Source organism: Rhodnius prolixus, unplaced genomic scaffold, assembly GCF_049639745.1.
Source record: "Rhodnius prolixus isolate KJV_2025 unplaced genomic scaffold, Rpr scaffold_6, whole genome shotgun sequence".
Taxonomy (NCBI): Eukaryota; Metazoa; Arthropoda; class Insecta; order Hemiptera; family Reduviidae; genus Rhodnius; species Rhodnius prolixus.
This window is the reverse complement of record NW_027411634.1, coordinates 29,910,123-29,925,339: the sequence shown is the minus strand read 5'-3', so window position 1 is coordinate 29,925,339 and position 15,217 is coordinate 29,910,123. Positions and strand designations below refer to the sequence as shown.

At 31.0% G+C, this 15,217-nt stretch overlaps 1 protein-coding gene across 5 annotated transcripts in view; it reads left to right on the top strand.

The window, feature by feature from the left end:
• Positions 1-15,217, top strand: part of RhoGAP102A (Rho GTPase activating protein at 102A) — a 104,142-nt gene that overhangs the window by 84,092 nt on the left and 4,833 nt on the right. For 4 of the 5 annotated variants that reach the window (XM_074140034.1, XM_074140033.1, XM_074140035.1 and 1 more), the window contains 9 exons: positions 1,724-1,880; positions 3,664-3,777; positions 6,935-7,116; positions 11,359-11,568; positions 12,351-12,501; positions 12,626-12,769; positions 13,205-13,389; positions 14,384-14,478; positions 14,680-14,787. In XM_074140034.1, coding sequence (XP_073996135.1) covers positions 1,724-1,880; positions 3,664-3,777; positions 6,935-7,116; positions 11,359-11,568; positions 12,351-12,501; positions 12,626-12,769; positions 13,205-13,389; positions 14,384-14,478; positions 14,680-14,787 — 1,346 coding nt within the window. The remainder of the gene's footprint in view (positions 1-1,723; positions 1,881-3,663; positions 3,778-6,934; positions 7,117-11,358; positions 11,569-12,350; positions 12,502-12,625; positions 12,770-13,204; positions 13,390-14,383; positions 14,479-14,679; positions 14,788-15,217) is intronic. The other variant, XM_074140032.1, reaches the window with a different exon arrangement.

Sequence of the window (15,217 nt, the reverse complement as noted above, 5' to 3'; positions counted from 1 at the left end):
ACAATTATAATTCAATCAGTATGTTAAGTTAAAATTCTATATATGAAAATTTTTTATCTGCAAAATATTTGCTTGTAAGTGGATGGATAACAAACTCAAAGTGTAAAATTGTTCACCTATTCAATGAAAGTAAACTATAAGTTTTTGTAACTTTTTCATAAAACCGTAGAATTTATTTTTTAAAAAAGGATTCCTATTATTCCAAAAGCAATTAAAGAAGTGTGAATTGTCATCTTTTGTTATCTATTAATATCACCATGTATAAAGTTTGATGGAAAAAGAAAAAAAGACAAAAAGGTGCTTTAACTTGCCGTGAATTAGGAGGTAGCAGTAATGTTCAGCCCCTTATATTATTTTGGACATATTCCAACATTCTGTTCATATGTGCTTACTCAACATATCATCGTTGATAATTTCTGTTTTTTTGTTATCGCTGTTGGTGTTTTTCTTTTTTAAATAGTTTCCTACTTTGTAGAAATTTTTGAAATTTAAAAAATAATCATTTTCTTGCCGGTGCTCAGAGTCAGGAGATTGTCGGCATTTCTTTTTCTGATGTAGTTTGCTACAGTAGTAATAATCTTACAATGATATTGGGTCTAGATACACCTTATCTTCCTACTTGGGCCCAGTGACCCTTCCTCATCGATTACTTTTTCTCTACTTTAACAAAATGAAACCTTTGCCAAAAACCTATTTTACCAGTTCATCTACTCCAAGTATGTAGTATCAGCAATAATAATAGAGGGAACAAAATTGCAATTCTCTGGATTAGAAGCTGTTTTTTTTCTCACAATCATGCCTTTTAACTACATTATACAAATCGTACTAGTAATCTTTAAAACCTCTGTTAATGGGAAAATGCATTTTGCAACTTTTGCAGTTCCCAAATATTTTGATTAATTGCTGTTTTTTGACCATAAACATGCCTAGATAGAGAAATTGTTTAATTTTAAGATAAACCATTTTGTACGGCATTTAAAGCAGGAATTCTATTGGAGAATTTTATTTCCTGTATGACTATTGTTTGAGAGTTAAACATAGCTTTGAGAGGGCAAAGTTTAGAATACCTGTATATATAAGTGTATATCTATACGACATTGAGTTGAATATGTGTATATTGTATATATGTGCGTTGATTAATTTATGACTGCAATATGTAAAGGTTTAATGCTGGTGAAATTCAATATTATTTGTTTGTTTTATTATGGTATATGTTAAATTATAAATTTGTTAACATCATAAAAACTTCGTTAATTGAAATCGTTGATTGCTCAACTCAAACTTGGTAATCTCTTTTGAAATTGTTGCCACTTCTGATACTAAGTTTTAGAGAAACGACTTAGTTATCTTAAGTGTAATTATAAAAGGCATGACCAGCAAAACTAAACATGATCTGTAAAATTTGAAATTAGGTAGTAAAACAATTATCAATTAGAATGTTGGCCGACAGTGCTCTGAAAAACTTACCACTTGGTGGGTACAAACGTCTGCAGATGTACCTTCTTAATTTACACAAAAAATAGTTAATAATTAAGAGTGTTAGCACCGGATTTTTTCATTTTATCTACTTTGATACCCGAGAAACATTATATTAGATTGATTATCAATAAGCTCATAGGACGGAATAGGGCTGAAAAAGAAAATGTCTGTGGATATTTTAATTATAGAGTAGCAGCTGAATGAGATATCTGTTCCTAAAAAATATTATTTGCTGTGCTTGCAGGGTCATTGTTGTTGGAGCAATGTTGCCGGTCGAACAGTCACTCTTACTGACACAACATTGCAACAGTTGTCAGAAATTGAAAGGAGGATATTGCAGAAAGTGGCACTGGCCAAACTGCAAGCTCTCAATCTTGGTGTCAATGTTAAAATCCCCTCAGGTACTGTCAAGTTTATATCAATTCATTATTTTATTTGTATCATTAAAATAGATTATAATTTCATATAAAATCATTGTAAATGAGTACAAATTATTTAGAAGTAAATTATTTCTGGCTAGAATAACTTAATTTTTTTGGCATTAGTAGAAAAATATTATATTCTATTTTTGGTAGTACTTGTATATAAAAATTTAATCCCTTATTCACTCGCTGGTATTTTTATTATTATTATGTTGAGTGCTTTTATATTAAATATTTTATAATTTAAGTTGGAGTGGGTTGGTTGTTAAATAACCACACAATGTTTTGCATAAATTAACAATTGATTTTATAAAAAAATATTATCTGGCATTAAGACACAGGATAATGGTGGGAGCACAATTTCTTATGGAATATAAAAACTAAAAAAAATAGATTATTGTTCCAGTCTATTTAATGTAGGTCTAATGAAATCCCTTCTAGTTTTTTCAACGTATCTAAGAAAGCGTGTATCCGCAGATTTTATTCTGATTTAGCATGTCTTTCTTGTACAGTCCAACTTTTAGTTTCATAGAGATGTAAGGGCAGGAACAACTACTTATACAAAATCAGCTTGGCGTCTGGCTTCAACTTTTTTTTTCCAAACAGAGGAGGCTTCGTTAACTTTTTTTTTTTACTACTTTTTTTTTTGAGAGAGAAACTCAAAATTCAAATCGTTTCTGTCAGAAAAAGGTTGTCGTGATGTATCCGGTCTTGTTGAAAGTCTTTTTCGATGGTGCAAAGAAAATGGATTCAACGCTTTCTAACTTAGTAGAATACAATTTTTATGTAATCACACAACCTTCAAAATCAGCTTAAAGTGAACGACACCTTTGATTTCACCATATGTTCTTTTCTTTCTAATCTTTCTCTTCTTGAGAAGGATTTCTACAGGTTGCTACTGTACACGTTATACGAGTACACGTATAGCGATTGATATACTAGGTTGCTTTTGTTGTCAGCTTTTTCGAAGTATATCACCGCAAGTATCAGTTCAATCGATAAAACGAATTGGTTGAAGAATTGCTGCATATTCTGCTACTAGTTACTATTTGCTGTGGTTAGTACAAGTTTCCACTTGTACTAATTATATAAAATTATTAAATGAAATTATATATATGTAAAAATATATATAATGGAAAGTGTCCTAAAATATGGCTGTTTGCAAGTGGGTTGGTAAAAAATAGTTTCAATTCGGATTTTTAACCGGTTAACTATTCCGCCTACTGTTGGTAAACTGTTCCTAGGAAATTGCTACTACCACCAAGATCTGCTTTGTTAGCTTCTGAGCCTGCAGGTCAGGTTTTCGTTGCTAGTGCCAGGTTAGTATTTTAGCAGCCTCCCTCAGAAGTGTGAGGTAGAGGACACTCTGGACCAACTGTACTTTTTTTTTATTATAAAAATTGCTTAAGATTGTTACCATAATGCTTGTTGCGAAAATCATTGCTATTTCTCAGATTATATTTCTAATAAATTTAAAAATGTTTCCTCAGTTAGTGAAATTGAATCCTTTAAGAAATTACAATAACAAATACATGTAATGCTTCTATTCCTGTGTCTGATGCCTAAACTTACCATTCAAGTGCAATTCGTAAATAAATGCTAATAAAATAATTAAAACAAGAGTTGATGTAATCATAAGATAAATTTTTTTCTTTTTCAAGATATTTTTCTTTTTTTTCCTATCAGATTTATTAATTTTATTTTATTTTTCTTTAGCTTCGCAAAAATCTTTGTTGATTCTGTAGCTATTAACTGTTTCCAGAAAGCTCTACGCCGGCTCCCGTTCAAAAGCCAAAGAGGAAAGCTTATCTACTTAAAAGGAAGGCCATTACTACCGGTTTCTTCGATACTAACAGGAAAGAAGATAAAGACAAAGGCAAATATTTAGTCGACCTATTTAAAAGAAATAAATAAATAAAAACTGTTCTATCTCCAAAAAAGATTCTTATCTAATTCAGGCTAACAGGACGGCTTTTTTGGCACCCCTTATCTCACGTGTATTTATGTGTGTGAGTGTATGGGTAATATGTGTGTGTAGTTTTTGTTGCGAGAACACCATTTCTGTTCGTTTGCTTTTCCAAAAATATATTTTGATATTTTTAGTTACCACATTTATTTTTGATATTACTTAATGTATATATAAAGAATGCTTGGGCCGGAGTTCAAATAGAAATGTTTATAAGAAATGGCTTAGGTTGACTTTTAAAAATGGATAAAAACAGACTATTTTTACAGAGGAAATAAAAAGAAAATTATTATTTTCTCAAATTTATCTAAAATTTATATATATTTGTGCGTGGTGTGTAGTTTGGCTGCGTGTTAATTGTTTTACATTAGGGACAATTAATATAAATGAAGTAAATTGAATGTTGTATTAATTTTTTAAAGTTTTCATTGCTTGTATTGTATAATTATTTTCCAATGTAATTCCCTAAATTATTTGTAGTGTTAAAATTGTTTTCCAATTTTTATTTTAAATTACTTCTATGATGTTAAATTGATTTTGAAGCAATAGTTCTGAATTTACGCATGTACTTATTCGGGTCTGGAAAACTCCCCAAAAAAGACATTTATTTTAAAACCGGGCAAAGGCGTCAAGCAAAATTTTAAGGATTAAGCAAAATATGCAACAAAATAGACATGGACGCTCTGGATTAGCCATTTCTTCAAGGAACCAGATCTCTTTGCTCATATCACATTGTAATTCCCTAAAACTCCCCAAAAAAAGACCCCCCCTCCACAGGTGGTGTTGATGAATGAACTACTTGGGGTTCAACCAACCCTCAGGCTAACTCACTTACACTTTTTTTTTTTACATTTGTCTTGACAAAAAAAAAAATAGGACAGGTTTTGGCAGCTGTTGTTCATCAGAACAATAATTAGATATCGATGAAAAGCTGGCCATGCGCCCTAAACTAAACGAATATTCTTAAAAAACTGTTGTTGATTTTCAGTAGACAACTGAAACATCAGTAAATGACATCAACGACTTTCGCTAAACTTAGTTCACTGTATCTTCACTAAATGCACTTTTTTTAGTAAAATTCATTATTTTCCAAGTAATTTATTATTTTTTAAGGGGTTTTTGAGATCCGTCAATTTCAGTCACCGCTCTTAAGAGCCAATCTTGAGTATATAATGTACAGTTTTTCCCATACTTAATGGGAAGTTTGTACGCTAATTTCCAAAAACCATAAATTTCCTATATTTTGTCAAGAAATTAAAAATTTTGCCTGCTAAATAAATATTTTAAAGGAAGTTCTTCTACAGTAAGGCATTTCCCAACATGTTCTCATTACCTGAAGGTTATGGTAACCTCATTCGAGAGTTCGTTTGGAGAGTTTGTCTGATATAAAATGTAAGATTCAACCCTGATGAGGCTAACTAAATAAATGACGTCTAGTAGAGTTCAGTAATAGAAGACGTTTGTTAATTAGAATTGCGATAATTACTGTTAGAGGAAGTCATGTCAGTGTTTACAACTTGATGTTCCGGTGTACAAAACACCGATATTCAATATGCAGATTTAGTTTTTGTATGTACGTATCATAAGTATTTTATAATAAGTCAAAATAAGAAAAGTTAAGACGGACACAATATTTTTACCCTTACTGCAATAGGAGTGAGCGCTCTTGCATGCCTGCATGTCTTTTGTTTTTTGAGATATGTATCTTGCGTCATATGAATTTCTGAAATTTATTTTTCTATAATTTTTTTTTTTAATGTTCTTGTTGATAGTTCGTGAACGACCCAGCTTACTCTGGTCTTCTGTTCACCCTTACCTGGTTATTATCCGCATCATGGCCTCCATTTTGTCATAGTATGCTGAGACGATGCTTTAAATGGTTGTCCACGATCTCACACTGTTGCCCAATTATTATCATTATATAAATGGATGCCAGAAACTCTGATCCCTGGCCGTAATATGATGAATATGAAGCAGACTTCAAAAAAAAATATATACACGAATATCCCCCAAAAAATATATTAGAACAAATGTTAAAAGTACTGTACTACTTGTACATTTTTTAGAGAAACTACCCTCTCTTGCCCTGGTAACTGACTAAGTTGTGTAGAGTTGGAAACTTTGAGAACGGCCTCTTAATACATTAAAGGAACAGTTTCCTAATCTTCTGCAACTGCGATTCCAAACTTTAAGAATTAAGAGAATGTGAAAATTAAGGCAGAGCTTCTGAACACTTCATTTTAAGTCCCAATCATTTAGAAATCTTCTTTTACCTTCTGGGCAATGTTCGACTTATCTCATATATTTCTACGGAAAATTAGTTGGCTGATCTTTTGTTTTAGGCTTCAATAAACCCCTAAACATATTGGTAGGGGCCAAAATCCAATGTGCCCTCAGAAGTGTTTGACATTTCATTTTTATCCCATTGCAAAATAATCTAAGCTGCATAAAATTTCCCTAGATGAAATAGAATTTAAAACAATTTGTTCTTCTTGGATAGAATAAATTATCGTTCAGAACTCGAAAATCTAATTCTTTAAATAGTGGAAGAAAATGTTGGTTGATTAATTGCTCTCCGCCTGAAGTAACACTCGATTTTTCTAATCATTTGAGATCAGCTGTTCTTTTAAAAAATTCTATAAATTACCAGTAAAATAAGAAATACTTCTAATTAATTTTTCCTGGAGGGATTTAAAATGTTAATTAATGAACGAACACAGTTCCTTTTTTAAATTTGAAAATATATAATTGTTCATTAGCAAGGTAGACCCTCACAAAAAATAATTTTAAAATATGGAAGCTACATATTTCGTTTTTATGGTTAGGAAAATATTTCTTTTCTCACTTTCATGATGCTAAAATTTCGAGAATAAGAATTAATTATTTACTCAGCTGGCGCACCCCTTTGTAGATTGTTTTTACACTCTTTTCTATCTGATAAGATTTTTTCAAACATTATTGAAATAATTTTTTGTTTGTATATCTAATATTTTTAAATTAGATTAATTATAAATTAATTATAATTTAAAATTTCTATAATAACATACTGTGACTGTATGTTTGGTAGGTAGTACGGAGAGCAGTTCGAGCGGAGGTATGGTATTCGGAATACCGCTAGGAGTTTGTGTAGAAAATGAAAAAGCTCGTACTTCTCTCAGATCTTCCGACGATCACGAACTAAGAAGAAAATCCCATCATGGAAGTAGGGGCAGTTTTTCTTCGCTTATCGAATCAACAAGACCTGATGAGGTAAAAATTATGTACTACTCAAAACTAATATTTTTTCGTACTTTAATTAATAAAATTAACACAAATTGAGGTGGTGTACTTTGTACAAAATTTTGTGCATTATTATATAAACTTTTAATTATTTTTTAAAGTCATTTTTATTAAATTAAAGCTTGATAAAAAAAATAAATAGAACAATATAATAGTTTGTAGCTTTTGACCAAGATTCTCTGAGTAGGTAGGTTACATTTATCAGGTTGGAGCCAGAAGTTATCAATCTTGTTCGATTTATTACTCGCGGTGAAGAAAATTCATCAAATAGAATTGTGAGAAATAAATAAAACAAAGAGTCTAGATTGTTTATTTTTACTTGCGGTAAAAGGAATTATGAAGAATAAGTGAGGTGATTAAAAAAGGTAGTTAAAGAAAATGTAGAATTGAATGTGTCCTGTGTGGAAAAATTAACTTTTTAAAGAATGGATTTGTATGCACGTTTATTTGAGCTAGCTAACTTGAATCTTCATATGGATTCGTCACAAGGCGTCTGTTTTTACAATCCTAGGTGTGTTTTTCATTTTTCAAAATGGCTTAAAAAACCCCCTAATCAACAAAATTGAAAATCGCCAAAGAGGAACAGAATAATTAATGTGGGACTGAAACCCAATTGATATTCATCAATACGGGACAAAACACTTTTCATTAAGTGTTGCATTGTTGTAAACTGAAAATACTTTACTGGTAAAATTGTCCTGAAGTCCTAAGAAGTTGTGGAGCTTTCATCTAAGGAGCCATTGCCATTCATTATTAGACCGACCTTAAGGGACATTAAGAAGAATGCGTGATGTGCTAAAAGTTCCATTTTTAAAGAAAGCAAATTGTCACACAGGGAAAGATTTATCTCAATTTTCTTATAAATAGGGAATGTCAGAATATATTTTTTTTATCATTTGAATAACCTGAAGTTATCATTTAACTTTTGAAATATAATGTTCAGACAACTGTTTTCGGAAAAGAAACTCTTTAAAATCGAGTATGTTATAAATCTTTGTTTAACATGACAACTAGGAGCTTCAAAAAACAAATAATAGTAAATCATTGATAGTGTTTTATGTCATTACTTGTCACCACATCAAACAGTTAAAGGATACAGTTAGATGTATATATTTTGAACATATTACGGGATGATAAATCAAGAGATTAACTTAATAATCACGTACCCACCAATTTATATGTAGGTGTTGCTTTTAAGTTGTTCCCTTACTTTTCAGACACGGAAGGGTTAGACCAGTTAATTTATTTAACAAGCATTGATCAAAGGCCAAATACATTTAAAATAATTCTAACCAAAATTTAAATAGTATATAAATTATTGCTATTTTTCAAGGATCTAGGATTTCAAGGATTTCGGGCGTCATCCTATTTTCTTCCGATTATCTTAACAGTATGTGTTTAATGAATTATTTATTCTCTCTCTTGAGATCATGTTCTTGAATTTTCTGCTGGGTCAGCCTACTTTTACAAGGGGTGACTATTAGCCTGTAGAAAAAGACACGTTTCATTTCACTAAGACGGAATATTTCTAACCTTACGTGTCATAGAAGTTCACAATAAGGGGGGTGATTCAATGATTCGACCATCTGGGGTAAATTCATAATGGATGATTCCTTGTAGACCCAATAATCATTTATTATCGCTATTTTCAATTGATCACATTTTTTAATGAGCTAAGCTAACTGGCTACGATCCTTTCATAGGAACATGTCGGCAAAATGTACTTTTTAGAAAGTATAGTATGTGATATTTTTTAATTTAACCTTTCAATTGCATGAAATGTTATATTATTATTTCAACTAATTTTCTAAAAACGTACTTGTAATGTTCTTTTCTGGGGTGGTACATTATTTGTTTATATTATTTAACTGTAGCAATATTTGTGTATATTGAAAACGTGGTTAGCTTCGCAATACTAGATAAGTAAAGTAAAGTAATCGCCTATTTTTTCAGACGGGGCTTAACGTCCATCTACCGATTAGGTGTCGTAGAGGAGGCGTCTAGCAAACATACTTTACTGTAAATTTCTTTTATTAACCATTAAATAAAATCCAAGGCCTAAGACCGGGAATCAAACCCAGTACCACAATACATATTAGCTTCGCAGGTCTCGCCTCTAACCGCTCGGCTACCGTGGCCTTCATTACAAGATAATATCACTGATTTTATCCGTCGAAGCTCGCATGATATTGTATCAGCAAGTCTTGAGTGTGAGACAGAAACATAAGTGAAGTTGAATTTTCTACACAAAAACTTATTAATCTACCTCTGATATTAATCTGACGATGGTTGAATGTTCTAAACCGGCGTGCTATGACGAAAAAAATCAGCGATATATATATATGCTTTGACATGACTTATGGCATCCTCTTCTGAGTATTTAAAGCTCCTAAAATATAGTTGTGGATAATGGATGGCCTAAGAAATTGCGAGTGTGTGATTATTTTGGGCAGAATACTGTTAAACTTGCGTGGGCGCTTATTTATTATTAAAAGCTTCTCAAATTTCAAAAAAATAACATAAATAAATAAAAATGAAGATATATTATGAAAATAAGACAAAATAACAAATTTAATCATGGTGATTTCTTTAGAGTGGTGTCATCTGTAAATCTATCTTGAGTTAGGAATGAAAATCAAACAAATTTTCAAACAGAGGGTCCAATTTTTTTTTTTTTTTTTTTTTTTTTTATGGAGTTTTAAATAACCTTTAACATTCCTTGCAATGACAGTACTGAGCACTCAACTCCTCAGTGTAATGTTAAGGTACCTCAGATGCGGATCCAAAGAGTACAGCAATCTCCTGATCCTTTATCGAACTTATTTTCAATATTGATGCCACAACAATATTGGCAATGAAATATTTACACTCGATACTATTTATCCTCCCACTGATATCAAATATCATCCGATTGCTTTGCAAATTATATCTAACTACTTCAGATTTTTATAACAATTTGAGATAAAATATTCTAAATTGAGATAAATTCTTTTTTAAATTTGGACATCATGTTATGCTGTAATAGTTTTTTGTTTGTTTCTTCCTAAAATTTAATAAAAGATCTACCATTTCGATTGGGTGAGATAATTGCAAAAATCTTTTTAAGGAACCCTCCCATTTGTTGGTGCTCTGAGCGAAAAAAGGTTGAGAAAATGTGTAAAAGATTAAATAAAGATTTAATGTTAATTTTTTGCTGCGATTTTCATCATCTGCGATTTTCTTTTAAAATTCTATTTTATGTATTATGTTGAGGTTGGTAACCTTTTACAAATATTCCAAGTTATTATCGTTTCATTTCTCCCTGAATAAACAAAGTGGGTTAAGTTAGGGGGGATTTAAAGGGAGTTTTTAGCTTGGATGTTTTTGAATTATAGATGTGTTAAATATAGAACTAAACGTTACAAATAGTATTGCAATCTGTTTGTGACAGAATGCATATCTTGTTGAATATCTGTATAAGAATAGTAAAATGAGCTGAAAGTGCACTTCAGTTTTATGAATGATCATTTTTTTTTCAATTCTTAATTTAATATCATCTGTAATCATCTTTTTACCTTAAACTGTTAAATCGTGGGTTAAGTATAAAGTTTTGCATGATTTTCAACAGCTTTTCGGAATTAATTGAGTTAACAGCCCTACCGATCAGGTATTGTGGAAGAATGTGGATGGCGAACATACATACTTTACTTGCCTCCGTTCCTTTCCAATTTAAAATGAACAGATTTCTTTTGCAAATTCAATGACAGTTTATTTGGCCAGTCGTCTTTAGTAGAACATTCAATTCAGTTGGGTTTCAACGTCCAACTACCAACAAGTGTTGTGGTAAAATGCAGGTGCCATTCACAGTTTCAAAAATGTCCATGGCCTAAACTAGAAATCGAACCCAGTACCTCCTCGGCTATTATGATATCTCCCTTATGTAATCCTATAAAAGAATACCTACTTCGTGATTTATACCCTAAAGAAAACTAAATTTTAAATTATTTTTTCCTTTTTATTATTTTTTTTATAATTTGGTACGAAAAAGATTTTCAATTAGTATACAAAACGGTGTGCAATGTTTCTTTTCCATTATGCTGGAAAACCCTCTGATCCTAATTCCAGGTAATTAGTGCCGTCACTAATTTAACTCCAGAAAGCTATACTAGCTTTTAAATGACTTAAAATTATATGATATATTTTTATTAATTTATTTCAACATTTATTTTTCAGAGAGGTTCTTGTGAAAGTTTAATTTGTCCTACATTGAGTATGCCGGGTTTGGATGACATATCATGTGGATCAACGGGAAATTTGACTGTTCCTGATACAGGTACCGGAGTCCCTAGCATTGTGTTATCTTGCCTTAGGCATCTAGAAGCACATGGATTACATACGTTAGGTCTGTTTAGGGTTTCTAGTTCGAAGAAAAGAGTTAGACAGGTAAGTTAACTTTTCTTTTATGATATACTTTTAGCAATCAGTTTTATTTGTAAACCTTATTAATTATTTTTTTATTATTACAAAATTGGAAACATTTTAATTTTTAAAAAAAGAATCTAGAGAAACCACTGAGAGACTTACTTTTACTTTTGAAATAATAAAAGTAAAGTAATCGCCTATTTTTTCAGGCGGGGCTAACGTCCAACTACCAATTAGGTGTCGTGGACGGAGGCGACTAGCAATATATATTACTTTTGAAATAAAATAAATCAAATTTTCTTGTAACATAATTTTTACTAAAAAGGTAGCTGACTTCAATATTATAAAGGATCACTTGCTTCTCTGCAATAAAATGAAGTGAAAAGAGCATGATTTCTCAGCTTCTCCAAAACTCCTCTAAATGTTACAAAATACAAATAGATGTTACAAAATACTGGAACGGCAGTTTTGTAGAAGGGGTGCAATATTATAATTGAAAATATTTTTCTAACTAAAAATTTAGACCTCCATGAGGGCAATTAGTATACTGAGATAAAAGATCAGTTTTACGGTGAAAATTGGAAATCTGCACGATTACAATACTTTCTTTTACGATTGATAGAAAAATTAGTAATAATTAAGGTTTAAGAAGAACTAAATTATTGAAAATAATATTTTTACAATTATTATTATAATAATGTATTATTTCTCTTCTTTGTAAGAAAAATCGTGAAGATTATTTACATAATAATTATTTACTTGGTTAAACAAATGTTTTAAGTGAACTAGGTGATATGTTGCAGTTAAGAGAAGAATTTGATTGCGGAAAGGAAATATCTCTGGAGAGTGAACAATGTCCGCATGATATTGCAACTCTGCTCAAGGAGTACTTTAGAGATCTTCCAGATTCACTACTCTGCAAGGATCTCTACCAAGCATTTATACAAACTCAAAGTAAGCACTAACAACGTAAACAAATCCAAATTGTTTGGCTTCTTAACATGTTTCTGAAACTTATATTTTTTGGAAATATCATTTATTGGAATTTAATTAAGTCATTTTTCCTATTTTAAAATAGGGATAAGAAATAGAAGGTTACAAACAGAAGCGATGCAACATCTCCTACAACTTTTACCTGCAGTAAACCGTGATACTTTGCTCTCTCTGCTTACATTTCTCTCCTTGGTTGCTAGCAATTCTGATGACCACAGAGACACTTCTGGTATGTATTAATACAATATCAATTATTTCATCCCTCCTAGCGTGCTTGATTCCTTTTATTTTCACTATTTTCTTTGGTATTCATAAATTTGTTCGTCAGTTAAGCGGTAATAGTTATGTGAGTTTTATCTATATCAAAGTGACAGTCGTTTATAAGAGAAGTCAGATTTCTCTAATAAAGCTAGATGAACCAATCTCTGAACATGGTTTAAAACCAGTAACTAGATTAAACAAAACCATGATGCCATGGTGTTTGAAAAATTTATAAATATATTCAAAATATATTTTTCACCATTATTATTACCCTTATTACTCTTTAAGCTCGTATGTGTCAGCAGGTCGAAAATATTTCGCTAGTTATATCTGTAGTCTTACATTAACCAACCACATTTATTGGAATAAAACTAATCATTTGCTTATTTATTTATTTTCTTAGGTGATTGGATACTTGGAAACAAAATGGATAGCAGCAATTTAGCTACCCTCTTTGCTCCAAACATTTTGCACAATTGCTCCAAAGGGGCGGGCAAAGATGAAATGAGTGCCGAGAGAGTAGAAGAGAGGAGCGACGCCATTAATGTAGTCAGATCTCTTATCGATAATTATAAAACACTCTTCCAGGTTTGTTTTCATCTTATTTATATTAACAGTTTAAAAATGTTCGCGTTAACAAATCAGACTTTCTGATTTCAAATTCTAATTCAAATTCTTAATTTTCGAAGTTTATACTTTCTCTTCCTCATTGTAAGAGTAAGTATTGCAATCACGCAGATCTTCAATTTTGAGATTTCTTCACTAATAAAATTTTTTGAAGCTCTCTTAAAACGAAAAGTAAATTTGTCTGCGAACTGTAGGTGGGGTCAGTTATATCTCAAATACAGACAATACAGAAATTTTAAATTTAATATTTTGTTTTGGTGTCTCCATTAAGATTTTTGTCAAAGAATGTACCATAATTATTGCCACTTTTCTGAGTAAATTTTTCTTCTGTTTTTTTTGTGTGTTTTCTCGAAATAATTTGAGTTCACTCACTACACACTTATAGGTTTATCACTTTTATTTGACACCTTTTTCCCTGTTAAATTCATTCTAGAAAATGAATTGTGGGGTATAATGACGACGTTAGACTCTACTCTAAAGGATCTATTCATTGTAACGAACTGTTCTATCTAGTGAGCAACGCTAATTAATAAGAAATTAATAAAACAAACATTATGCATTTTTTTTTAAAAAAAATTAGGTTTACCAAAAGTGTTGATGCTACGAGTAGTTTGTTGCTGTGCTAAGTTTTTGAATGGTTTTTAGTCCGTGTACTAAATTTATATTTCTAAACGGTTTCTAGTTCTTAGCAATTATCTTTAAAGGTTTTGAGAATTTTATTTACATAAAAGCTTCTCATTTAATGTAAAATCTTTTTAGAGAAAAAGACATGTTTGGTGATTCTTGGGAGTTATTATGAAAGATGTATTCTTAAGACGTGGACCAATTGTGGTTCTCATAACCGTTACCACTCCAAATAACTTCCAATTCTCTCTCGAACCTGCCCGTAATGCTCCTGAATCGTAACACCCTTTTTCTGCATTAAATAAGTATATATTATTTGTTTTTAATAAAGGTTTCAGCAGAACTTCTGGATGAAGTGTATGTACATATGATGGATTCTCATCCTGAAGCCCTGGATCAACTTCTTAGACGTCGGGATACTGATGAGTACGTGTTAAAATTTTTACTTTAAGAAAGAGAATTATTAAAAACTGTTGGTCTACAATTTAGTTTCATATAATCCAGGAGCGTCGCAATTTAATGATAGCTTTCTTAAAATTAATTATTTTATTTAAAGTAAAAAAAAAGAACATGTGTAAACCAAACTTTTAATTAATTTTAATTTATTGTATTTTATTTTTTTCTAAGATTGGAAGATAGCGTGGTCTTGGACGATGATAAAAAGTATTGGTCTAGGGAAGCTTGTACCCACGAGACAGCAGCAATGGGTGGACCTGATATCTCGATGAGGCCTAGGTAGGTACCAAGACTGTTTTAATTTAACTGTGTTTCATGGAAATTGGTCATGAAAGGAGTCATGAGAGGAATGGTTATGAAATTGATTGGTTTCTTGGTTAAAGAGATTCAGTACGAATTTTTTAAAAAAATGAAAAGAACAATTTTTCTTAGGCCAACATTTCTTAAAAGCATTGTTAAACTTTTTTGTACTTCTCTATACTGCCGGAAATAGTGGATAAAACTTTTTTTTAAAATAGCATTTGGAAGGTTTTTTTTTAGACATTATGCTTCTGCTGGTCTGGTATTGATAACTAAGGATAAATAAGCAAAGAATAAAATAAATAAACCCGGAATATTAGTAGACAGGAGTTGGCTACGGGTCTTCTCTTCATTTAGAGCCATCTTCCCTTTTATGTCCTCCTTTTCATTATTTCATTGCAGTCAGGCA